At 42.6% G+C, this 25,558-nt stretch overlaps 1 protein-coding gene across 3 annotated transcripts in view; it reads right to left on the bottom strand.

The window, feature by feature from the left end:
- RFX3 (regulatory factor X3) overlaps window positions 1–25,558 on the bottom strand; it is a 512,595-nt gene that overhangs the window by 13,032 nt on the left and 474,005 nt on the right. For all 3 annotated transcript variants that reach the window (XM_073542615.1, XM_073542614.1, XM_073542613.1), the window contains 5 exons: window positions 19,782–19,879; window positions 19,552–19,701; window positions 18,751–18,959; window positions 11,839–11,992; window positions 8,214–8,256 (listed from right to left, as the gene is read on the bottom strand). In XM_073542615.1, coding sequence (XP_073398716.1) covers window positions 8,214–8,256; window positions 11,839–11,992; window positions 18,751–18,959; window positions 19,552–19,701; window positions 19,782–19,879 — 654 coding nt within the window. The remainder of the gene's footprint in view (window positions 1–8,213; window positions 8,257–11,838; window positions 11,993–18,750; window positions 18,960–19,551; window positions 19,702–19,781; window positions 19,880–25,558) is intronic.

Genomic DNA, 25,558 nt, shown 5'->3' on the forward strand with positions numbered 1-25,558 from the left:
CAGGCATGAGGAAGTCTGCAGCACTGCCTGTGACAGATCGCTGATCTGTCACAGTGATCTGTGATGTGACAGATCAGCGATCTGTCACAGGACAGTGATGTCCCACCTGGGACTATGTAATAAAGTTTAAAAAAAAAAAAAGTGTTAAAATAATTTAAAAAAAAATCGCCAAGTAAATTAGAAAAAAAAAATTTCCCCCAATAAATCCATTTTTTGGAAATATAAAAAAAAAAAAAAAAACAATAAAAGTACATATATTAGGTATCGCCGCGTCCGTAACGACCTGCCCTATAAAACTGTCCCATTAGTTAACCCCTTTAGTGAACCCCTTAAAAAATAAAAATAAAAAAACGAGCAAAAAAATATTGATTTATTATCATACCGCCAAACAAAAAGTGCAATAACGCGCGATCAAAAAGACGCATATAAATATCCATGGTACCGCTGAAAACGTCATCTTGTCCCGCAAAAAACGAGCTGCCATACAGCATCATCAGCGAAAAAATAAAAAAAAGTTATAGCTCGCAGAATAAAGCGATGCAAAAATTATTATTTTTTATATAAAATAGTTTTCATTGCATAAAACCGACAAAACATAAAATGACCTAAATGAGGTATCAATGTAACCGTACTGACCCGAAGAATAAAACCGCTTTATCAATTTTACCGCACGCGGAACGGTGTAAACGTACCCCCCAAAAGAAATTTATGAAACGCTGGTTTTTGTTCATTCTGCATCCCAAAAATCGGAATAAAAAGCGATCAAAAAATGTCACGTGCCCGAAAATGGTACCAATAAAAACCTCAACTCGTCCCGCAAAAAATAAGACATCACATGACTCGGTGGGTCAAAATGCGGAAAAATTATAGCTCTCAATATGTGGTGATGCAAAAACTATTTTTACAATAAAAAGCGTCTTTTAGCGTATGACAGCTGCCAAACATACAGTAATAACCCGCTATAAATAGTAAATTAAACCCCCCGTTATCACCCCCTTAGTTAGGGAAAAATAATAAAATTAAAAGAAATTGTATTTATTTCCATTTTCCCATTAGGGTTAGGGCTATTGTTAGGGCCAGGGCTAGGGCTAGGGTTTGGGTTAGGGCTGAGATTAGGGTTAGGGTTGGAGTTAGAATTGGGGGTTTCCACTGTTTGGGCACACCAGGTGCTCTCCAAATGCAACATGGCGTCTGATCTCAATTCCAGCCAATTCTGAGTTGAAAAAGTCAAATGGTGCTCCTTCCCTTCCAAGCTCTGCCATGCACCCAAACAGTGTTTTACCCCCACATGTAGGGTATCAGCCTACTCAGGACAAATTGCAAAACAACTTTTGGGGTCCAATTTCTCCTGTTACCCTTAGGAAAATAAAAAATTGGGGGCAAAAATATCATTTTTGTGGAAAAAATGATTTTTTTATTTTCACGCCTGGGCGTTATAAACTTCTGTGAAGCACTTGGGGGTTCAAAGTGCTCACCACACATCTAGATAAGTTCCGCGGGGGGTCTAGTGTCCAAAATGGGGACACTGGTGGGGAGTTTCAATAGTTTAGGTACATCAGGGGCTCTCCAAATGCACATGACACCCGCAGGCCATTCCATCAAAGTCTGCATTCCAAAACATCACTACTTCCCTTCCGAGCCCCGACGTGTGTCCATACAGTAGTTTTCTCCCACATATGGGGTGTCAGCGTACTCAGGACAAATTGGACAACAACTTTTGGGGTTCAATTTCTCCTGTTACTCTTGGGAAAATAAAAAAAATTGGGGACTAATTGATCATGTTTGTGGAAAAAATACGATTTTTTTATTTTCATGCCTGGGTATTATAAACTTCTGTGAAGCCCTTGGGGGTTCAAAGTGCTCACCACACATCTAGATAAGTTCCTTGGGGGGTCTAGTTTCCAAAATGGGGTCACTTGTGGGGGGTTTCCACTGTTTAGGTACATCAGGGGCTTTCCAAACGTGACATGGCATCCGATGTGAATTCCAGCCAATTTTGCATTGAAAAAGTCAAACGGCGCTCCTTCCCTTCTGAGCTCTGCCATGCGCCAAACAGTGATTCCCCCCAGATATCAGCGTACTCAGGACAAATTGCACAATAACTTTTGCAGTCCAATTTCTCCTGTTACCCTTGGTAAAATAAAAAAAATTGAACCTGAAGTATTTTTTTTGTGAAAAAAAGTTAGATGTTCATTTTTTTTTAAATATTCAAAAAATTCCTATGACGCACCTAAAGGGTTAATAAACTTCTTGAATGTGGTTTTGAGCACCTTAATGGGTGCAGTTTTTAGAATGGTGTCCCTTTTGGGTATTTTCTATCATATAGACCCCTCAAAGTGCCTTCAAATGTGATGTGGTCCGTAAAAATAAAGTGGTGTTGCAAAAATGAGAAATCGCTGGTCAAATTTTAACCCTTATAACTTCCTAACAAAAAAAAAATTTTGGTTCCAAAATTGTGCTGATGTAAAGTAAACATGTGGGAAATGTTACTTATCAAGTTTGTGTGCCGTATCTCTGTGATTTAAGGACATAAAAATTCAAAGTTTTCAAAATTTTCGCCAAATTTCCGTTTTTTTCACAAATAAACGCAAGTTATTTGAATGAAATTTTACCCCTATCATGAAGTACAATATGTCACGAGAAAACAAAGTCAGAATTACCGGGATCCATGGAAGCGTTCCAGAGTTATGACCTCATAAAGGGACAGTGGTCAGAATTGTAAAAATTGGCCGGGTCATGAATGGGCAAAGGACCCTTGGGGGTGAAGGGGTTAAATGGACAAGGAGTCAGAGTGGGCTACACCATTATGGGAACGTAAGGACCTGGTGGTTCGGAGCGCCTCTCGATTTTTGAGCGCCCTGAAACAAGTCTTTCTGGGACCCCAGGTTACCCATAATGCCGCACTCCAACTCCTGACCCTGACGCAGGGCTGACCAGCCAGTTTGTTATCCGGTTTTGGATGATAGCTTCCGAACTGGAGTGACCAGATAAATTCTTGAGTCCGATGTTTTGGAGGGGCCTTGCAGACCATGTTAAGGATGCAAAGGCCACGAGGGAGATCCCCACTACACTGGAGGATTTAATATCTATTTCCACTCGCGCCTACCTTCGGTATGCCGAATGAAGGTTGGAATGAGCCCAGTGTAGGCAAAGGATTCGGCTGGCAACAAGTTTTGCCAATCCTTGCGGGTCTCCTTCTTGGACCAATGAACTGAGTGAACCTCTGGTGGGTCGTCGGATGGAGGCTAAGGCCTGTCCCGCTCATTCCTCACCAACTCGTCTTGACAATAAGCAGGCTGGTTATGTCACCAACAGACGTGCCAGGCATCAGAGTGAATGGCCATCTCTAGTGAAAATTGGAGGGGGCACGCCAGACTTGTCGGACATGTCCTCCAAAATTACATTTAACCCCTTCGTGACAGCCAATACGAATATTTACTGACCTGAGATATAAGGGAATATCATCCCCATACAGGTGACAATCCAGCAGCTGATGGCTGTCCACTATATCTGACAACTTGCTGTATCACAAATGATCAGTGTTGGCACCATCCATATCTGTTTAACCCCTTAGTTGCTGCTGTCAAAAGTGACTACATCAAATACATGGTTAATAGATTGTGGGGGCTTGCACTTTAATCTAATTGACACACTGAGATCATGATTGTGTGGTCCTGATGTTTGCCATAGCAGTTCATGGCCAAATAGCGGCCTCAGAGTCTCCCGGCTATAGTGGTCAGTTCAGAAGTTAGTGACATTTAGGTGGTAAACAAACACTTTTTCATTACGGCTATACCACTTTGCATTAATTCCTGAAAATCACCTGAAGTTTTCAATATGTCATGGGGTGCTGTTTTTGAAATGGTATCATGTTTGAGGTTTTCCAATATATAGCACCCCTAAAGTCACTTCAAACTTGGATAGGTCTCTCAAAAAAAAAAAATTTTTTGTAGATTTCCTTGAAAAAATGAAAAATGATTGCTACATTTTTAAACCTCCTAAAAGGCTAACAAAATAAATTAGCATTTTAAAAATGGTGCTGATGTAAAGCAGGCATGTGGAAAATGTTATTTATTAATGTTTTTCTGTTGTGTGACTATCTGGATTAAAGGGATAATCAAAGTTTGAAAATTGCAATTTTTTGCCATTTTTGTCAAGTTTCTGATATTTTTTTAATAAATAAACACAAAATATATCAATCTAAATTTACCACTATCATAAATTATAATGTGCCACGAAAAAACAGTCTCAAAATCACTGGGATTTGTTGAAGCGTTCCAGAGTTATGACCACATAAAGTGACACTGGTCAGAATTTAAAAAATTGGCCCGGTCACGAAGGGGTTAAGCTGACACTGTCCTATGGGTCGGTCTCTCTCTCTGCAGAAGCTTGTGTGGATTCTGGGGCAGAGGGTAATTTTATGTCCTCTCCCTATCGTCCCTATGATTTCCTGATAGACCTCAACCCGGGGGCAGAGGCACCTCGCGGGCGTGTTTTACCCTTTGTCACTCCCAGAGACTGATGCAATGTCGGAGTACATAAGGGAGAATCTGGGGCGAGGGGTTTTATTAGGAAAATCGGTGTCTCCTGCGGGAGCTTGGTTCTTCTTCTTCTATTTGACAGACTGCGGGGTTCGACGATATTTACCAAGCTAGATCTACGAGGCACCTATAATCAAATATGCATTTGTGAGGGTGACGAATGGAAGATGGCGTTTAACACCCGGGACGGGCATTATGAATATTTGGTAATGCCATTCGATCTCTGTAATGCACCGGCCGTCTTCCAGGACTTCGTTAATGACATCTTTCGGGAGATATTATCCACTTCAGTAGTCATCTGTTTGGATCCTTATTTTCTCTCCTGATCTGGATGCTCATCATAGAGATGTTGCCAGAGTCTACGCCAAACTTGAGAAGTGTGTCTTTGAGGAGGAGCCCCTACCATTACTTGGCAGTATCATCTCAGCCAAGGGTTTGGCGATGGACCCTGCCAAGATGGAATCGGTGTTGAACTGGCAGGAGCCACATTCCCTTAAAGCGGTGATGCTTTATGGGATTTTGTCAACTACTACCACCAGTTCATTTTCCCTTCTCTACTCTGGCGTCTCCTTTGGTAGCTCTCACCAAGATGGGAGCTAATCCTAAGCTATGGTCTAAGGAGGTCTCTGAGGCCTTTGTCTCCTTAAAGTCCCATTTTGCTAGGGTTCCTGTGTTACATCGGCCAGATGTGGATAAGCCCTTTATTTTGAAGGTGGATGCCTCTTCCGTCTGTGCGGGAGCTGTGTTTTACCAGAAGGATACTAACAGTCAGAAACGACTCTGCTTCTTCTCTAAATCTTTCTCACCAGCGGAGAATTATTCCATCTGGGACAGGGAGCTACTGGCCAAGAAGATGGCCTTCTCCAAATAGAGATATCTCCTGGAGGGAGCTCGGCATCCCTTCCAGCTGTTCATGGACCGTAAGAATCTGCTCTATCTGCAGACGGCCCAACGGCTAAATTCTCGCCAGGTCAGGTGGTCTCTATTCTTCTCCTAATTTAAGTTTACCATACACTTTCAGGGGAGAATAATTTACGGGCTGACGCCTTGTCCCATTCCATCGTCTCTTCCGAAGAAGGGGACGAGCCACGACTAATCATTCCCTCAGAGAGTCTGCGAACGGTGGCTCTGGTTTCGTTAGAGTCGGTGCCTCTGAGCAAGACTCTTGTAACACCGAACCTGTGGCCGGAGGTCCTCTCTTACACAGCTAAGTTTCTGGCGAGGTCAAATTGGTGGCTGCGGATGGCACATGACGTTGGGGAATACGTCCAGGCATGTGTTTCTTGTGCCAAGTACCGACCTTCTCTGCAGAGGTCTGCGGGCTTGTTACATCCCTTGCCAGTGGCAGATAGGCCCTGGGAAATGGTCAGGATGGATTTCATTGTGGGCTTTCCCGAGACCCGTAACAATACTGTCATCTGGGTAGTCACCGATCATTTCTCCAAGATGGTACATCTGGTTCCCCTTCCACGTGTACCGGCGGCACGGGCTGTGGCCGTGCTTTTTGCGAAGCATGTCTTCCGTCTCCACAGGATGCCTGATAAAATAGTCAGTAACCGGGGTTCCCAGTTCGCTTCTCGAATCTGGAGAGAGCTCTGTCGACTGCTCAGTATTTAGCTTAATCTCTCTTCAGCATATCATCCCGAAACAAACGGATTGGTGGAGAGAACCAATCAGACTCTGGTCACGTATTTATGGCACTTTGTCTCTGCCAGGCATGATGACTGGGCATCCTTACTACCATGGGCAGAGTTTGCACTTAATAATGCTGTCGCCGATTCCACAGGATAGACACCGTTCCTCCTTAATTACTTTCAGCATCCGTGTGTTCCCGCCCCGTGCCCGTTTCGTCTCCCGACTCTAGGGTGATAGCCTGGGCTTTGGAGGCTCGTAACATCTGGGACAGTACACAGGATTCCATTCAGGCCTCTAAGGAGAGAATGAGCGCATCTGCTGACACGCATTGCCGCCCTGTTCCTGTCTTTGCACCCGGCAACTTGGTGTGGCTCTCAGCTTGTAACATCAAGCTGCGTGTACAGTCCACTAAGTTTGCTCCCCACTATCTAGGTCTTTTTAAAGTCCTTGAGCAGATAAATCCTGTAGTATATCATATGTCCCTTCCGCCACACCTGAATATTACTGACATCTTTCACATCTCCCTCTTGAAACCCGTTCACATGTCCCGGGTTTTTGAGTCTTCTGCCGGGACTTCGGATACGTCTTCGGACAAGTTTGAGGTGAACGCGATTGTCGATTCCAAAGTGGTGCGTGGCGAAAACATTTTTTTGGTCGACTGGAAGGGTCATGGTCCGGAAGATAGGACCTGGGAGCCTGTTGAGCACATTCGTGCCCCTCAGCTTATTGCGGCATTTGAGCATGAAGAGACCCGCAGGGGGGTGCTAGGAAGGGGGTAATGTTAGGCGCTGGAATTCTCCCTCTGCACAGGATAGATCCCAAGCCTTATCTTCTCCTGCAGTCTCCCATTCAGTCTCGACTGCAGTGGATGCTGCTCTGCAATGACGTTGGTCTCGGCGTCTTGCTCAGACTTGGGCTGTGCGCATGGTTACTGCTGCCTCTCCAGGTTCAGCTATGGTAACTGATAGCAATGACTGCCTGCCGCTGTCTATTGAGACTAAGTCCAGAATTCACTCTACTGAGCATGCTCATGAGGTGGCGACCTCTCATTGGTGGTCGGTCGTCAGCTGCTCAGGTCCTGTGCCGGCTCCGGATTGGTCCACAAGCAAGGTCTTGTCTGATTGGCACAGTCTATAAAAGGACCTTTGGTGCGCCCGTTGGTGCGCTAAGATCATCCATATTTACTGTGTGTGCTGGCAGGCAAGTTACCACCCTGTGTGCACGTGTGCCGCTAATAGCACTACGAGTGCATTTCTTGACAGGCAGTGTAGGGTGGGAACTCCCGCTTGAACTTAGCGTCTGCACCGGGCATCCTCAGGTACAGGCTCAAAAGCCACCGTGTAGCAGAGCAGGTTCAATCACCAGCGTAGTGGGGGATGGGCTATAGGGACCCCACTAGCGTCATTTCCACTATGCTCCTGTGACATCTAACAGGGCATAGATTAGAGTGCTCTCAGTTGTCGTACTGCTCTGTGGTGTAACAGAGTCAAGCGCTGTGCACTCTGTTCACACCGAGTAATGTTTAACTCAGTGTGTTTACGGTGCTTACTCGCGGCTACGCTCCGCCATTGTATTCTAGCTGCGGTTTTTCCATCACCGCATGGTGGACCCTGGGTTGCGATCACATCGTTTCATAATTTATATTTGGTGTGATCCACAAACTCTAACATAGAGGCTCCTTCATTAATGATAAATCATGGAGGTTACTGGTGCATCAGACACTTTATTATAACCTGCAATACTTATCAGGAATCCTTTCTGGGATATTCTCTGTTGGTATAGTGACAGTTTAATAAGACAAACATCAGACTCTCAAAGGACATAACTATATTCTTCTTTCTTATGTAGGTAATTTTCTCACAAAAAAATAAATGTGCCTTATGTCAGAAACATACAGGAGAATGAAGTACACTTGTGTGTAATAAATATTAAGGAAAAAGTACAGCCACAAAGATTGGTAAGCAATCTGATTAAAAAGATAATAAAAGAGACAATGAGATGGACAGAAGACATGCGATAAGTTTGAAAACCCATTACCTTTTTCCATATTTCCAGGAGATGTGTCATTTAAGTCACCAAACTGCAAGAATTGGACATAAATGGTTTCGTAAGATTAGTCTCATAATTTTGAAAATGTATTGCTATCCTAAGTTAAAGGGAATCTATCAGTAGGATAAACCCTCCTAAGCGGTCTATTATGGGCATGTAGGTAATAGAAAATTGAATAAACTAATACCTTGATATTTGCGATCTGATCACTTATTGCAGAGAAATCTATGTTTTTCTTAACTTCTAAATGAGGTGGGAAGTTCTCTGGCTGGGACAGAGATCTTTCCAAGAATCTGCCTTAAAAGATTATTTTAATTCTTAGCAACACCTCTGTATGTACATGGATCCCCTTGCTGTATGAAAAACTTTCTGCGCAGGGGACAACCAGACACGGTAGAAGGAAGTTGAAGCCAGTGTCCATAGAAGGGGAGAACACGGTGCAGATGCGAGGACACTGGCAATCTGCGCATGCCAGGGATTTCATGAATGAAGCCTGCTGTCACACATGTAGCAAGGGGATCAACTTACATACAGTGGATATGGAAAGTATTCAGACCTCTTTAAATTTTTCACTATTTGTTTTATTGCATCCATTTGGTAAATTCAAAAAAGTTCACCATCCAACCTTACGGAACTGGAGAGGATCTGCAAGGAACAATTGCAGAGGATCCCCAAATCCAGGTGTGAAAAACTTGTTGCATCATTCGAATGAAGACTCATGGCTGTACCAGCTCAAAAGGGTGCTTCTACTCAATACTGAGCAAAGGGTCTAAATACTTATGACCAGGTGATATTTCAGTTTTTCTTTTTTAATGAATTTGCAAAAATTTCTACATTTCTGTTTTTTTCAGTCAAGCTGGGGTGCAGAGTGTACATTAATGAGAAAAAAAATGAACTTTTTTGAATCTACCAAATGGCGGTAATGAACTAAGAGTGAAAAATTTAAAGGGGTCTGAATAGTTTCCGTACCCACTGTACAAGCATTTAAGCAAGTTTGTATTCTCTCTAAATCTCATGCACCGCCCCACTCAGGCTCTGCACCCAGAGTGATAATTTAAAGGTGCATTCCATCTACAAAATTTGTTGCACATCCACTGGTCCTCTAGTCAACAGTCCAGAGCAGAGGAAATGAAGTGGAAAAGTGGCTGCGTATTCATGATTCTCTCAATTGTAGTTAATAGCAGCTAAAATACATTGGTTCCATGTTCTCATGACACGTGGGAGTTTCAAACATGGACCCCTCACCTGGCAGACATTTATGATATATACTGCTCATATGACAAATGTCTCCACTCACGATATCCCATTAAGTACTACTTCAGCTCTTGGGTCAAGCATAATCCTATAAGTAAGAAAAGGCTGTGCACCGCAACTTTAGACAATGATTAAAATGCTTCTTGGTGTTGATGGAGTAGAATTTAATAAAATACAAAATTCAATACAAATTTTTACTTTTATTACTACGTTGACACTCAGTTCTAATGATTTCACTTTCTACCACCATTAAGACCAGGGGACAAGAGAAATGTTAAGACAGCAACTATATTTTTAATATTAGATACTGTACATAAAAGAAAGACTTTGACCAAGTTACATCTCTATTAAGCAATATTAATAAAAGGAGAACGTCCATTCATGTATTTGTAGTTCAGCTCTGGTGTTCAAAGTAAAGATCTATTCAGCCTCATGGCTTGGCAGGCTAATAGCAAAGCTATGTTCACATTTTTACCAAATATTAAAGTACTAGATGGTGGCCCGATTTTAACGCATCGGGTATTCTAGAATATGTCTAATCCCGCCGGCCGCGACCAATCAGCGATGTGGGATTCGCGGGCGGACTGCGCCTGTTGCTGATTGGTCGCGGCCGGCTGGGCATGACCAATCAGCGACGCGGGATTTCCGTTACAGACTGACAGATAGAATAAGACAATTATATAGTAGATAGGGAGTCAAAGGTGGCATGGCGCTGTGCTGACAAGAGGAAAGGAATAGCAGCTTGGAACTAGCCAGTTCATGCCATTCTCCATCCCATCCTAGTTTTCTAAAAATACATTTGAATTGAGGAGCTCTTTATATAAGTCTGTTGGTTTATAATTCACTTGACTGCCTTGTTCTCAGTTGATATAATTCTTCATAAAATGCTTATAGGCTCGTGGTTAGAGATGCACATGTGTCTTTTCTGGGGCAGCTTCAGGCTGGTATTTTTAGGGGCTGGGGGAGCAATATCTATGGCCCCTCACCAGCATGAGAATACCAGCCCACAGCTGTTTCTTTTAGCAAGGCTGGTTGTCAAAACTGGAGGGGAATCAATGCCTTTTTAAAAAATTATTTATTTAAATAATTAAATAAACAGCATGGGCACCCTCTGTTCTTGATAACCAGCCTTGCTAACGCTGACAGCTAAGGGTTGCAGCCCGCAGCTATCTGTTTTGCTTGGCTGGTTATCAAAAATACTGGGGAACCATGTCTTTTTTTTTTAATTATTTATTTAGAGCGCAGGCGCCGGTTGATGAATACTCTCATCAGCCACCGCCTGCTCTCATTGTTATTAGCGGCAGCAGGCGGCAGCTGATGGGAGCGGCCGACACCAGTGACCGGAGGTAAACTTTATACCTCTGATCATAGCTGTGAGCTCACGGTGTCATTTGACAGTGTGGGAACTGCGGCTCTCTGATCGGCAGTAATGATTTTACCACAGATTAGAAGTAGTGTTTGCTAGGCTGTCATGCACATTCCTGGTGAAGTCCGTGTTCGGTGTCCGTGCACAAACAGTAGGTGTTCGGTACAGACGCCGAACTTTACTGTTTGGGTTTTCCCCATCTCTACTCGTGGTCATTGGTATATTATGTGTAAAGCATAGCTCTATAATCCATAGCATAGATTTAACTTGAAGTTTGTAGGTCCCCAATGCAAAATCTATTACGGAGTCCCCAATCATGTGTGATTTATCTTACTGGTGTGTTTTGTATTTGGTCATCATCAAGGTCCAGTTGAGATTGCTACCTCTGCCTCCCCTATATATATATGCTCCTGCATAATAGATCTATATTTATTCAGCACAGTGTACCAACTATGTATTGGAAATATATTAACTAATACTCACCACACATTCTGGAAGTTTTCTGTGTCTCAGGATTTATTCACACGTCAATATTTTTGATCAGTATTCCATCAGTATTTGTATGCCAAAACCAGGAGTGTCTCCAAAACACAAAACATGTGTCAGTCTTTCAATTATACTATGTTAGTTACACTCCTGGTTTTAGAATACAAACACTAATGCAAAATACTGACCAAATACAGAATGTGTGAATAAGCCCTTATTAGTTGAATTCTAAAATCTATATTTCTATAAGGATCATCAAAATGAACATTGTCGACCTCAATATTCTCACACAGAATGTAGTATAATTTCTAGAAGGATGAGGCAACCAGAACATTTTATGACCTGAGTTTTGTTCCATTATCCTCCATTTTTTGTTCCTCGTTTTTCACCTTTGGCGACTACTATGTCTGTCTGGGGCCAACTGTAAGATACTAAATGTTGGCAGTCTAGTTTGGTATGTCTTATTCTGCAAATAATCCATTGTAAAACACATAGTGACACACTCACCTCTCCCATGACAGCAATTGGGGATTCACCAGTTGCCTGAGCAACCCTATGTTCAACTAAATAAAACATGTATTCATCGTAGAGAAGGCGAATCAGATGGAAAGAGCCAAAGCTAGCAGCACTGCGCAGGGTTAAGTCACGGATAACCATGGAACTGTTTAAGAAAACAAATGCACGTTAAGTGATTAGGTATATTTTAGAAGCATCTTTAAAAATAATCTAATTATGTAGGAAAGACATATAAATGACATTTATAAATATATGGTAGATGTCCAATTTTGATCAATTTGTAAAGTCCACAAGCACAGGAACAGCATGGTCACTAGTAAATTGTAGGCTTTCGATTGATTAGATAGACAATTGAGAGACTTTGCGTCTGAACCTATGCTTGTTCAGTAATGACTTATTCTGGTTCATTACCCCAATCAATCCAGGGAATGATTAAGGAATCTAAAAGGGGTACTCTGGGGAGATAAAACTGTTTGTACTGTCTATGCCCTTATAAAAAGGGTCCGTGGTCTGCTCCTGGCTTGTAGTAGCAGCTGCCAGCCCCCTGAAGTCTCCTTCACTGCAGCACAAGATGAGGGGGAGGAGTGGGGGCGTGGCCTACCCTACAGCTTCTAGTAGTAATCAGAAGCCTGTTAATGTCTCCTTCACTGCTGAGCTACCAGCAGGGAGCATGCCACACCCACTCACATCAGACTGCACTCAAGGGGACATTATGTGTGTGTGCACAAGTTGCAGATTCTGCTGTGGAACTTTCTGCACGGATTTTGCAAAATCCGCACGTAAATCCGTAGGTCAAAAGACCTGCGATTTATCTGCGGATTAGCCACCTGTACAACGGAGCAGGTGTAAAACTGCTGCGGATTCCACACAAAGTGACATGCTGTGGATTTAAAACCGCAGCAAATCCACGCAGAAAAATCCACAGCATGGGCACTGCAGTTTTCATTTTCCATTGAAAATAAAGGTACTGTACAACGCAGCAGAATCCGCAACGTGTGCACACACCCTATCAGTGTCCTGGTGGGATATGAGCTGCTCCTCACTGCACTGCTCACTCCTCACGTCTGGGACATTACAGCAGTGTGCAGCTCCATGCTGTTACTATCTGCCAGTCTCCTGATAATATATCTGCAGAGAATAGGAGGCATGCCCACGCCCCCTCTTCTCAGGCTGACTGTTAGTGGGGAGCTGCACCTGGTCGGTGACGTTAAATTCCAGATGGGACGGGTGAGCAGTGAGGAGCAGCTGCTGTTACATGGAATTACAAGTGCTCTAAAGATAATAGAAGTGCCCTGAGCATTTCTTCTTTGTAGTTTACCAGCTGAAGAGCCCGGGGTTGCCCAGGCATAGTAACTAACTGTGGTTAGTTATAACAAATTATAATGATTATGTCTATATATATAAAGATGAGTGCATAGTGCCGCCCACTCCACATAGCCACACTCACTCTAATATTCCACATCATCCCATCAGCCAGAGCCACCGGACAACTACCCCTAATATCCCACATCATCCTGTCAGAGCCACCAGACTACTACCCCTAATATCCCACATCATCCCATCAGCCAGAGCCACTGGATTACTACCACTAATATCCCACATCATCCCATCAGCCAGAGCCACCGGACTACTTCCCCTAATATCCCACATCATCCCGTCAGCCAGAGCCACCGGAATACTACCACTAATATCCCACATCATCCTATCAGAGTCACCAGACTACTACCCCTAATATCCCACATCATCCCATCAGCCAGAGCCACTGGATTACTACCACTAATATCCCACATCATCCCATCAGCCAGAGCCACCGGACTACTTCCCCTAATATCCCACATCATCCCGTCAGCCAGAGCCACCGGAATACTACCACTAATATCCCACATCATCCTATCAGAGTCACCAGACTACTACCCCTAATATCCCACATCATCCCATCAGCCAGAGCCACTGGATTACTACCACTAATATCCCACATCATCCCATCAGCCAGAGCCACCGGACTACTTCCCCTAATATCCCACATCATCCCGTCAGCCAGAGCCACCGGACTACTTCCCCTAATATCCCACATCATCCCGTCAGCCAGAGCCACCGGAATACTACCACTAATATCCCACATCATCCCATCAGAGTCACCAGACTACTACCCCTAATATTCCACATCATCCAGTCAGAGCCGCTGGACTACTACCCCTAATATCCCACATCATCCTGTCAGCCAGAGCCACTGGAATACTACCACTAATATCCCACATCATCCCATCAGCCAGAGCCACTAGAATACTACCACTAATATCCCATATCATCCCATCAGAGTCACCAGACTACTACCCCTAATATCCCACATCATCCAAACAGCAAGAGCCACCAGACTACTACCCCTAATATCCCACATCATCTCGTCAGCCAGAGTCACCGGAATACTACCACATCATCCTGTCAGAGCCACTGGACTACTACCCCTAATATCCCACATCATCCCATCAGAGCCACCAGACTACTACCCCTAATATCCTACATCATCCTGTCAGAGCCAACATTGTCAGGTTGGCGCTGTTACACTGATTAAAATTATATCTGGGTTGGAGAAATCCATCTTGTGCTTTTTTTTAAATCTGTGTTTGAATTTTATAGTTAATGAGGATGCTTCATGTCATGTGCGGACATACCGCATGTGCAGCCTATGCCCAGAGGTGGAGCGGGACCCCTTCAGGGTGACTAATGATGAGGGCAATCTGGCCTGTTTATCCGGCCTCGAGGCTCCGGGGGGCCCATGGCCAGATTGCCCTCATGTATGGTGGGCAGGGAGTGATCCCTGCAGCTCCGCTTTCATGGGGCCGTAGAGGCAAAACAGAAGATGTGGAACCGGGGCCCCTGAACTGCCCCTCATGCCAAGGAGTTGCCCTGTCTTTCCTTAACTTGGGGGTACACTTAAAGGTAGTGAGGCCCAAGTCCCTGACCTGTCCCTGTCTCCTGTTAAGCCCTGTGCTAAACCCCAACCCCCTCCCCAGGGGATGTGACAAGGAAAAAACTATACAGCACCAAATAACACACGAAAGGAAATAACCCAACACCTAAGGGTTAAATCAACTACTAAAGTAACTTAGCTTTGCTCTGTTGCTATGCTCCCAGCAACAGAGTACAGCACCCGAATTCAGCTTCACCTGAAGCCATACACCAGAGCTCTGACTGAGCTCCAGCTTGGTCGGTCTCCCAAGAGCACTTATAACCAACAGTGATTACCAGCACCTGAACTCCTTTTATAGGAAGGAGGGGGAGAAGTCACCACCTGCATAAATAATTAAACACATGCAGTTTCCATGCAGTAACCCCAGTGGCCACCGGGGGCAAAAACTCATATTAACCCCGACGACCAAAAAGGAAAAAAGTTTTAGATATGAGGAGATCCATATCTGACAGATCCAAAAAATGGATCATGACAGTACCCCTAGATCCAAAAAATGGATCATGACATCCGCTGCCTACAAGAGAAAATAGGAGCAGAGTGGAGCTGCAGGGATTACTCCTGCAGCAGAGCTGCAGGAACCGTCCTGCTTCCTGCCCGCGCTTCCTCTCACATAGACAGCAGTGCCGCTAGATGACGTAAACATTCAGCAGCTGGCTGTGCCAGAGAGAGGAAGCTGCCAACGACGGTGATGCTTCAGCTGCGGGAGAGCATGCGGAGAGGTGAGAGGTGCTGTGTGTGTGTTTTGTTATATGTATGTGTGGTGTGTGTGTGTGTGTGTGTGTGTGCGTAGAGATGAGTGGTGGTGTGTGTGTGCATGCATGGTGCTGCGGGGGAATGTGCAGAGAGGTGAATGGTGCTGTGTGTGTCTGTGTGTGTAGGTGGATGAGAGGGCAATGATGGGGTAATGGGGAGAAGGCAATGATGGGGATGGTGGGGAGGAGGAAATGATGGAAGTGATGAAATGGGCATGGATGGGGATGGTGGGGGAGGAGGAAATGATGGACTTGGTGGAATGGGCAAAGATGGTGGTGGGGAAGAGGGCAATGATGGAGGTGGTGGAAAGGGCAATAATGGGGGTAGAGGTGGTGGAATGTGCAAGGATGGTGGTGGTGGAAAGGACAATGATGGGGATGGTGGTGGAGGAGGAAATGATGGAGGTGGTGGAAATGGCAATGATGGGGATGGTGGGAGAGGAGAAAATGATGGAGGTGGTGAAAAGGGCAATGATGGAGGTGGGGAGAAGGCAATGATGGTGGTAGTGCAAATGACAATTATGGGAGTGGTGGGCAAGAAGGAAATGATGGAGGTGGTGGAGGAGAAGGAAATGATGGAGGTGGTGGAAAGGGCAATGAAGGGAGTGATGGAGAGGGCAATGATGGGGTGGTAGGGGAGAAAGCAATGATGAGGTGCTGGAAAGGGCAATGATGGGGTGGTGGTGGAAAAAGCAATGATAGAGGTGGTGGAAAGAACAACGATAGGAGTGGTGGGGGAGGAGGAAATGATGGAGGTGGTAGAATGGGCAATGATGGGGTGGAGGAAAGAACAATAATGAGATGCGGGGGAGGAGGACAATTAGGCTTGTGGGGGATTGGGATGGGAGGAAGGGGGACTTATAATGGACTTAGAAACAGGGGGAGGTGGAGGAAGACATTATTATCGCTTATTATGTCTAACAAAGTCCCTTAGTATATAGTATACTCACTTATTATGTCTAACACAGACCCTTAGTTTATAGTGTACTCACTAATTCTGTATAACACTATCCTTAGATACATAGTTTCCTCTTTTATTATGTATAATGCTGTCCCTTATTACATACCATCCTCTCTAGTTATATATGGTGACGTCCCTTATTATATAACTTCCTCTGCTGTTATGTACAGTGCTGTCTCTTACATATATGTATTCTTGTTAATTTTGTTATTCACAGCACCCTCTTTTATTACATAGTCCCCTCTGTTTTCATATATAAAATGACTACTGATAGAGGAGTCGGTGACCAGACTACCAGTCCATCAGCTCCTCCATTAGAAAAGAAGCATTCCCATGCTCCAACAGCCATCATTGCATTATACATCTAACAAGACAGGACGGTTTGGAATAAAAAACAGGGCTCTATATAATCCAATATGTTAGGGATAGCACTGTACATAGCAAGAGAGAGAGGGCACTGTATAATAAGGGACAGCAATACATAATAAAGGAGACTATGTAGTATATATATATATATATATATATGTGTGTGTGTGTGTGTGGCCCTATATATATATATATATATATATATATATATGAGAGAGAGAGAGAGAGAGAGCTTTGTTGCCATAAAAGGAAGGGGGCCCAGATACATTTCTTGCACAGGGGCCCCAAGCTGTCAGTGTCCGCCCCTTCTTCATGCCAAAGAGAAGTTTCTGATTCTGGGCTCCCCCTGCAGCCTGTGTCAGAGGGTGGTCTGTGTCGGCACGGTGATAAATTGTGTTATTTCCAGCTTTACAGTAGTACGATAACACTATAGAAGGGATAACAATAATAGGCCTCAGTTACCAAAACTGTCTACAAGGAAAACTGTTGCTCACAGCAACCAATCACAGCTCAGCTTTCATCTTTTACACAGCTCTGATGAAATGAAAGATACTTAGTGATTGGTTGCCATGGGCAACACAGGCAGTGTACCTGTTGTGGTCAAGAAGATGTGCCTATGAAATATATATATTAGATATTTATTATTTTATATATATTTATATATATATATATATATTTATTAGATTAGATATTATATATATATTAGATATTTATTATACGGGGGTTTGCGTGTGGAGAAGAGACTGTGGCTATGCTGAGTGGGCAGGGCTTGATACATACATACATACACTCAGTTTTATATATATAGATGAGGGCAGGGACAGGACAAACTCTTTTTTTATCTCCTCAGAGTACACCTTAGGTTGGTTTACACGGTCATGCATACAGTATATGAGTACCGAATGACAATATAACGAGATGATCAGAGCTTGTTTAAGAGTCCCTTTTACATGGAAAATCTAGAAAGTGCTTTTATGTACAAATGATTGCTAATATAATTAAATCATTACTGATCATTTTGCCTCATATGGTTTATATATTGTGAGCTGCACATCCTCTTTTCACACTGGATGTGTTGCTGATAACAATGAACGAAGGCTGCATAAAAGATGTGACCAGCTGAAGAACGACAGCTTTGTTTGCATCTATCTGTCTGCCATTCATTTTATACAACCATATTACATCTTTATGGCATTCGTTTTTAAACATCAACATTAAAAATATCAGCATCCGATGGTAATAATGACAACGAATCCCTAAAAATTTGATAAATATGGAAAATCTCTGAGTTCCGATTTTTTTTGCACATCCATAGACTTGAATAGTTGAGACTTATCCGAAATATGGAAGAGATTAGTGCATGCTGCAAAGACACTAATGTGAACAGTCAATAACATTGGTCTGTGCTATCTGATTTTAACACATACAGCACATATCCATAGGATACACTCGAACCCTAGAGTTTGGGCTGTTTTTAGTCAGGTCATGGTTTTCTCCTCCACAGGATATATGCTATATGATAGATAGATAGATAGATATGGAATAGAGAGATAGACAGATAGATAGATACAATCAATTTAATAAAAATTATCATGCAGCACAAATATCATGCAGTAATTCTTTAAAAAACAAAATTCCAAGATCATTTTTAAAACTTTATGCATAACAAAATGAAATGCAATAATGAAAGAGGAGAGGCATTAAACTTTCCTTGCACAGTAAGTGATTTAGAAAGTTTTCTTTTTATCCCATTTTGGATGTGGTCCTAATAGTTCTTAAAAAGATTAACAAGGGTAAACCGTATGAAATGGTAAATGTCACTGAGACCTAAAAATGCATTGTCACTGTATTACCTGTAAAATGACCATTTAAGCAGAAATTGTCGAGCTGCCTTAGGAAAGCTGGGCCTCCCTTCATACGGCTTGAGTGCTTGCGTCACTACATTATCGAGCCAGGCAGCCCACTGCTCCAAAGTGCTTTGCTGCTGAAGAGTCATTTTGAAGTCGGTTTCTAGTCTCTGCACCATGTTGTCATCACACTGGCACACCCAGGAAGCCTGCTCCTATGACAAACCAAGACACAATCACATTTCATGTCATATTGCTTCAATCAAGTGCTAAAGATCCTTTTAAAGGGACCACTTGTCCTTTGAGTTTGATGCTCCACAGCACCTTTGTTAGCGGCCACTGCGCTACCTTTTGGAGACTCTCAGCACTATATTGCTTCATGTTCTCCCATTTCAGCATCTCGAGTCAGTGAAACCAATGCTAATAAGAAGCTGATATTGAGTTCATTTCCATATGAATCTTTTAGAATTTATATTGAACTCGTAAACCAAGGGCGGGCATAGAAAGAAGAGGTCCACTGGGCAAAATCAGTATTTGGACCATTTGCAGTTCAATAATGTGTTTGCGACAGAAGCTGTCTACTTGTTTGTAGGTGGAAGTGGCCCCCTTAGCTCTTGGGCCAATGGTGTCTGCCCTGCTGAAAATAAAAATTCTTTAACTTCAAGAGTAAAAGATTGGATGGTGCTGTGCCATGTACATGTATTATTTCTGTCCCAATCAGAAATGTACGATAAGTGGATACCAGATAAAGGAGAGTAGTAGAACATTAGTGGTATGTAGTTGTAATGTTCATCTATTTCATATTACCTGGACATTGGCAAAGTCCACACGGTTGAGGTCATTAAGCATCTGGTTAATCTGAGATGTGTTCTGGAGCACGGCACGTGCTGCCTGAGCCAAGTGATTGAGAGATGTATATCTTCGCAGAGTTTGAGCAAAGGCACTTACAGCAGCAACCTGTCGAATCAAAAAAAGCATTACAAATGCATCTTCAGTACATTGTAGTCTTCCTATTTATTTTTTATGGAGAAATTCACCTTGTTTTGTACCATTCTTTGTGGAATATTACTCATGGCACTAGAGAGCCAACCTTCAAGGCTTTTTGCAAAGTTTCGAACGGCTTGGGTCAAGGCACCTGAAGAAAACAGTATAATTCAGACCATTTAAGTAACAGAAAACACATTATCATCTAACGTTTACCATGTTCCTATCGTGTTAAAAAGACAGTTTACCTATAAAATGTGAGCAAACTGGAACAAAACACAGCAAAAGGACACAAAGATCAAAAACATAGCAGAAAAAAAACTTGTCACATTTCTCCAAACTAATGCATTACAAAATGCAGCAGCCGATCTTGGTAGGGGAGCAAACTGATAACAAAATGAGCCCATACAGAACTAATGCTGCTCACAATTAAAATTTTAATACAGGCTGATATATAGTTGTGCTCAAAATGTTACATACCCCGCCAGAATTTTTGCTTTCTTGGCCTTTTTTTCAGAGAATATGAATGATAAAACCAAAACTATTTCTCCACTCAGTGGTTACGTGAAGCCATTTATTGTCAAACTACTGTGTTTTCTCTTTTTAAATCATAATGACAACCCAAACCATCCAAATGACCCTGATCAAAAGTTTACATACCCCATTTCTTAATACCGTGTATTGCTTCGTCTAACATCAACGACAGCTTGAAGTCTTTTGTAATAGTTGTGGATGAGGTTCTTTATTTTCTCAGATGGTAAAGATACTCACTCTTCTTGGCAAAAAGCTTCCAGTTCCTGTAAATTTCTGGGATGTCTAGTATGAACTGCACGCTTAAGATCTCCATAGAGTGGCTCAATGATATTGAGGTCATGAGACTGAGATGGCCACTCCAGAACCTTCACTTTGTTCTGCTGTAGCCAATGATAGGTCGACTTTACCCTTTGCTTTGGATCGCTGTCATATTGGAACGTTCAAGTACGTCCTAGGCGCAGCTTTCGGGCTGATGATTGCAAATTTGCATCCAGTATTTGCTGGAAACATGCTGCGTTAATCTTTCCTTCAACCTTGACCAAGTTTCCTGTGCCTTTGTAGCTCATACATCCCCAAAACATCAGCAATCCACCTCCGTGCTTTACTGTAGGAATGGTGTTCCTTTCATCATAGGCCTTGTGGACCTCTTTTCAAATGTAACGTTTATGGTTGTGGCCAAAAAGTTAAATGTTGGTCTCATCACTCCAAATTACCTTATTCAAGTAGTTTTAAGGCTTATCTCTGTGCTGTTTGCGTATTGTAGGCAAAATACTTTGTGGCATTTGCGCAGTAATGGCTTTCTTCTGGTGACTCGACCATGCCCATTTTTCTTTAAGTGCCTCCTTATTGTGCAGGTTGAAACACCCACACCACTAGTTTTCAGAGAGTCCAGCATTTCAGCTGAAGTTATTTGTGGGTTTTTCTTTGCATCCCGAACAATTTTCATGGCAGTTGTGGATGAAATTTGTGTTGGATCAACTGGCCGTGGTTTTATTTTTACAGATCCCTTGATTTTCCATTTGTTAGTCACAGTCTGAACGCTGCTGGCTGGCATTATCAATTCCTTGGATATCTTTTTTTATCCCTTTCCTGTTTTATACAGTTCAACTACCTTTTCCTGTAGATCCATTGACAATTCTTTTGCTTTCCCAATAACTAACAATTCAGAAATGTCAGTGGCTGGAAGATGCAAAAGTCTTTCTGGATCCCAGAAACTCACTCAGCTTTTATGCACAGACACTGATTACAAGCAAACAGGTCACAGGTGAGGATGTTACCTTTAGTAGCCATTCAAACCCATTTTTGTCAGCTTTTGTGCATGTTATCAGGGCAAAATCACCAGGGTATGTGAACTTTTGATTCGGGTCATTTGGATGTTTTGGGTTGTCATTATGATTTAAAAAGAGAAAACATAGTAGTTCAACAATAAACTACCATACTTCACCCATCCACTAACCACGAGTGGAAAAAAACGTTTTGGTGTTATCATTTATATTCTCTGAAAAAAGGCCAAGAAAACAAGAATTCTGCCGGGGTATGTAAACTGTATGTTGCTTCCATACATTGTAGTAAAATAGAGATTTGTGCAGGTGATGTAGTCAGCTCGTATAGCATTGCATACGCTGGATATGAAAAGAAGTATGGTAGGTTTATTCAACAGTCATAAAAAGTTCATGCATTGACAACAAGAGATCTTAAAAATGGTGAGGGAATAAAACACAAAGGCCCTGATTCATTAAAAATTATGTTTCATTTGCCAGTCTTAATGAATCAAGAACTTGTGTAAGAGGTAGCAAATTCATTAAGAGGTGTGAACCTCTTTAAAGAATTTGGAGCATCTTTTAACTGTCATGCGCCATCCTAAGAAATATACGACAGGCAGGGGCTGGTGTACATTATGATCATAATTTGCCCGAAACCAAATTGAAAATTTAATCTAAATAATAGGAGAACTAGAACTAAGCAACAACATGTGTGAAAAAGACTTAGGCATACTAATAGATCACAGAGTGCACATGAATCAACAGCGTGATGCAGCAGCAAAAAAAGGCAAACATAGTTCCAGGATGTATTAAGAGAAGCATAGAGTCTAGATCACGTGAAGTAATTTTTCCCCTCTACTCCTCCTTGGTCAGACCTCATCTGGAATTCTGTGTCCAGTTCTGGGCACACATTTTAAAAAAGTAATTGAAAAACTGGAACAAGTTCAGAGAAGAACTACCAGGATGGTAAGCAGACTACAAACTGTCCTATGAGGAATGGTTAAAGGAGCTGGGAATGTTTAGCTTGCAAAAAAGAAGACTAAGAAGAGACTTATCAGCTGTCTATATCTGAAGGGCTGTCACAGTGCAGAGGGATCATCCTTATTCTCATTTGTACATGGAAACACAAGAAGCAATGGAATGAAACTGAAAGAGAGTAGATTAGATATTAAAAAAACACATATTGACAGTGAGGGTGATCAATGAGTGGAACAGGCTGCCACGAGAGGTGGTGAGGTTCTCCTACAATGAAAGTCTCCAAACACAGTCTGGACAGACATCTGTCTGAGATTGTTTAGTGAATCTTGCATTGAGCAGCGGGTTGAACACGATGACCCTGGAGGTCCGTACCCACGCTACCATTCTACGATTCTAGATGGATGAGTAATGGCTGGGTATAAAAAATGGCCCATTCCCCTGTTATTCTTACTGAAAGTGTATGAATACATCGAAAAGTGGATTTTACCATTCCTCTTGTGAAATGGGTGGTACTATCATAACTGATGGGCTAATGTCACCCCCAAATCAGCCAGCTTTTAATTTGTTCATAAATTTCCAGTAGGTATAAGAGAGGAACACCATAATAAAGAAATCAAAGAAAAGATTATCCAGAATTGTTTTATTATGGGGAATGGCGACATGGCTGAAGAGGTGCCAGATCCTCTCTAATTCTCTGGCTTGTGTCATTTACAACACAGTACATACACTTTTTTCTGCAATTTTTGTTAAATGCATTTTACTACATTGGCATTAAATGTAGAAGCTTTAAAAAATAATAGATTGGTGAGCATTTAGCCAGCACCACCTTTCTTTTTAAAGTAAGCAGGCGAAGGTCATAAGTCTTCATTTAGTGGAAAGCCGTAGGCGTTAAATTGTTCTGTGCTATATAGCATGTAATAAGTCCTGCGCAACGCAGACATGCACATCAATTGAAAGCAGCTTTGTTTGCCACAAGGTTCTTTGGGATTACTACTCTTCAGAAAATCACATTGACTTTCAAATTCCTGCTGCTTGGCTCATGGGCAGAATACAGACACGGGCTGCAGTAAAATAATGACTGGAAGGACAAAATATTATAACCGGTAAGCTGTAAGCCCAAATACTACAATCATCGAAAGAAAAAGGAGATTATCAGTAATCCCCATTAGTAAGATTACCTGCGTAAGACATGGATCGTGGACATGTTTTTACAGCAAAAAATGTTTTAGTAACATAAAGTGCGTGATTAGCACATGCTGACCAAGCATTATGTAGAAGTGTTGGCAGGTGAATCTGTGCCAGCTACTATGCCAGCTCAGTTAGACCTTGAGTGTGTGATTTTATACCTAAACCTCAGAGAAGAATTAACAAATCTGCATATTATAAAATAATCAAGGTCAGGCGTTATTGTACCGATAATGTTCTATCATGTGTGGATTGTGACTGGGTCGTGACACATACTGGATATGCACATTGCCTAGAAGCCTGGAGCTACTGTATGCAGTTACAACACCACCGTGCTGGACTCAAGAAAGGCTGGAGTAGAGAAAAGCCACTTCACTAAATCCGACTGACAGTTTATTTTCTTACCAGACTTAACATTATACATATTTTATTTGAGTAACATACTTATTAGCAATTTCAATGGCAAAAAATCAACAATGTATTTATTCCAATTTTTGGAGTAACCAAATTGAAGAATACGGACATGTCCTTATTTACCTTCCTCTTTGCTCAACATGGATGAGTAATGTAGTAAAGTAAAAAAAAGGATGGTTTTGTCAATGTTTTGAGATATCTATATGCTAAGCTATGTGTGGCCACCTAGTGGTAGCAATGGGTATTGCAGTCTGTCAAGAACTTTTCTAGCATGATGTAATTATATATTAAACTAGCTGAAGAGCCCGGCGCTGCCCGGGCATAGTAACTAACTGTGGTTAGCTATAACAAATTATAATTATCCTCCATCCCATAGTCCCGTGCCCATATACCCATCATACATATCCACGATCCCATAGGCCCGTGCCCATATACCCATCATACATATCCTCCATCCCATAGTCGAGTGCCAATATATATCCATCACACATCCTCCATCCCATAGTCCCATGCCCATATACCAATCATATATATTCTCCATCCGATAGTCCCATGCCCATATACCCATCATACATATCCATGATCCCATAGGCCCGTGCCCATATACCCATCATACATATCTTCCATCCCATAGTCGAGTGCCAATATATATCTATCACACATCCTCCATCCCATAGTCCCATGCCCATATACCCATCATACATATTCTCCATCCCATAGTCCCATGCCCATATACCCATCATACATATTCGCCATCCCATAGTCGAGTGCCCATATACCCATGACACATCCTTCATCTCATAGTCCAATGCCCATATACCCATCATACATATCCTCCATCCCATAGTCCCGTGCCCATATACCCATCACACATCCTCCATCCCATAGTCCAGTGCCCATATACCCATCACACATATTCACCATCCCATAGTCGAGTGCCCATATACCCATCACACATCCTTCATCTCATAGTCCAATGCCCATATACCCATCATACATATCCTCCATCCCATAGTCCCGTGCTCATATACCCGTCATACATATCCTCCATCCCATAGTCCCGTACCCATATACCCATCACACATCCTCCATCCCATAGTCCCGTGCCCATATACCCATCATACATATCCTCCATCCCATAGTCCAGTGCCCATATACCCATCACACATTCTCCATCTCATAGTCCCATGCCCATATACCCATCATACATATCCTCCATCCCATAGTCCCGTGCCCATATACCCGTCATACATATCCTCCATCCCATAGTCCAGTCCCCATATACCCATCACACATCCTCCATCTCATAGTCAACCATTAACATCATAATGAGCGGCGGGGCTTGCAACCTATGATGACATCAGCATCGCCATGGCAACCATTGTGACATCATAATGAGGGGCGGGGCTTGATACGCACACACTGTTTCCCCATTATGTAGATAGGGGCATTATGAC

Source organism: Dendrobates tinctorius, unplaced genomic scaffold (genome assembly GCF_039654945.1).
Source record: "Dendrobates tinctorius isolate UK_male_01 unplaced genomic scaffold, ASM3965494v1 ptg000128l, whole genome shotgun sequence".
NCBI lineage: Eukaryota > Metazoa > Chordata > Amphibia > Anura > Dendrobatidae > Dendrobates > Dendrobates tinctorius.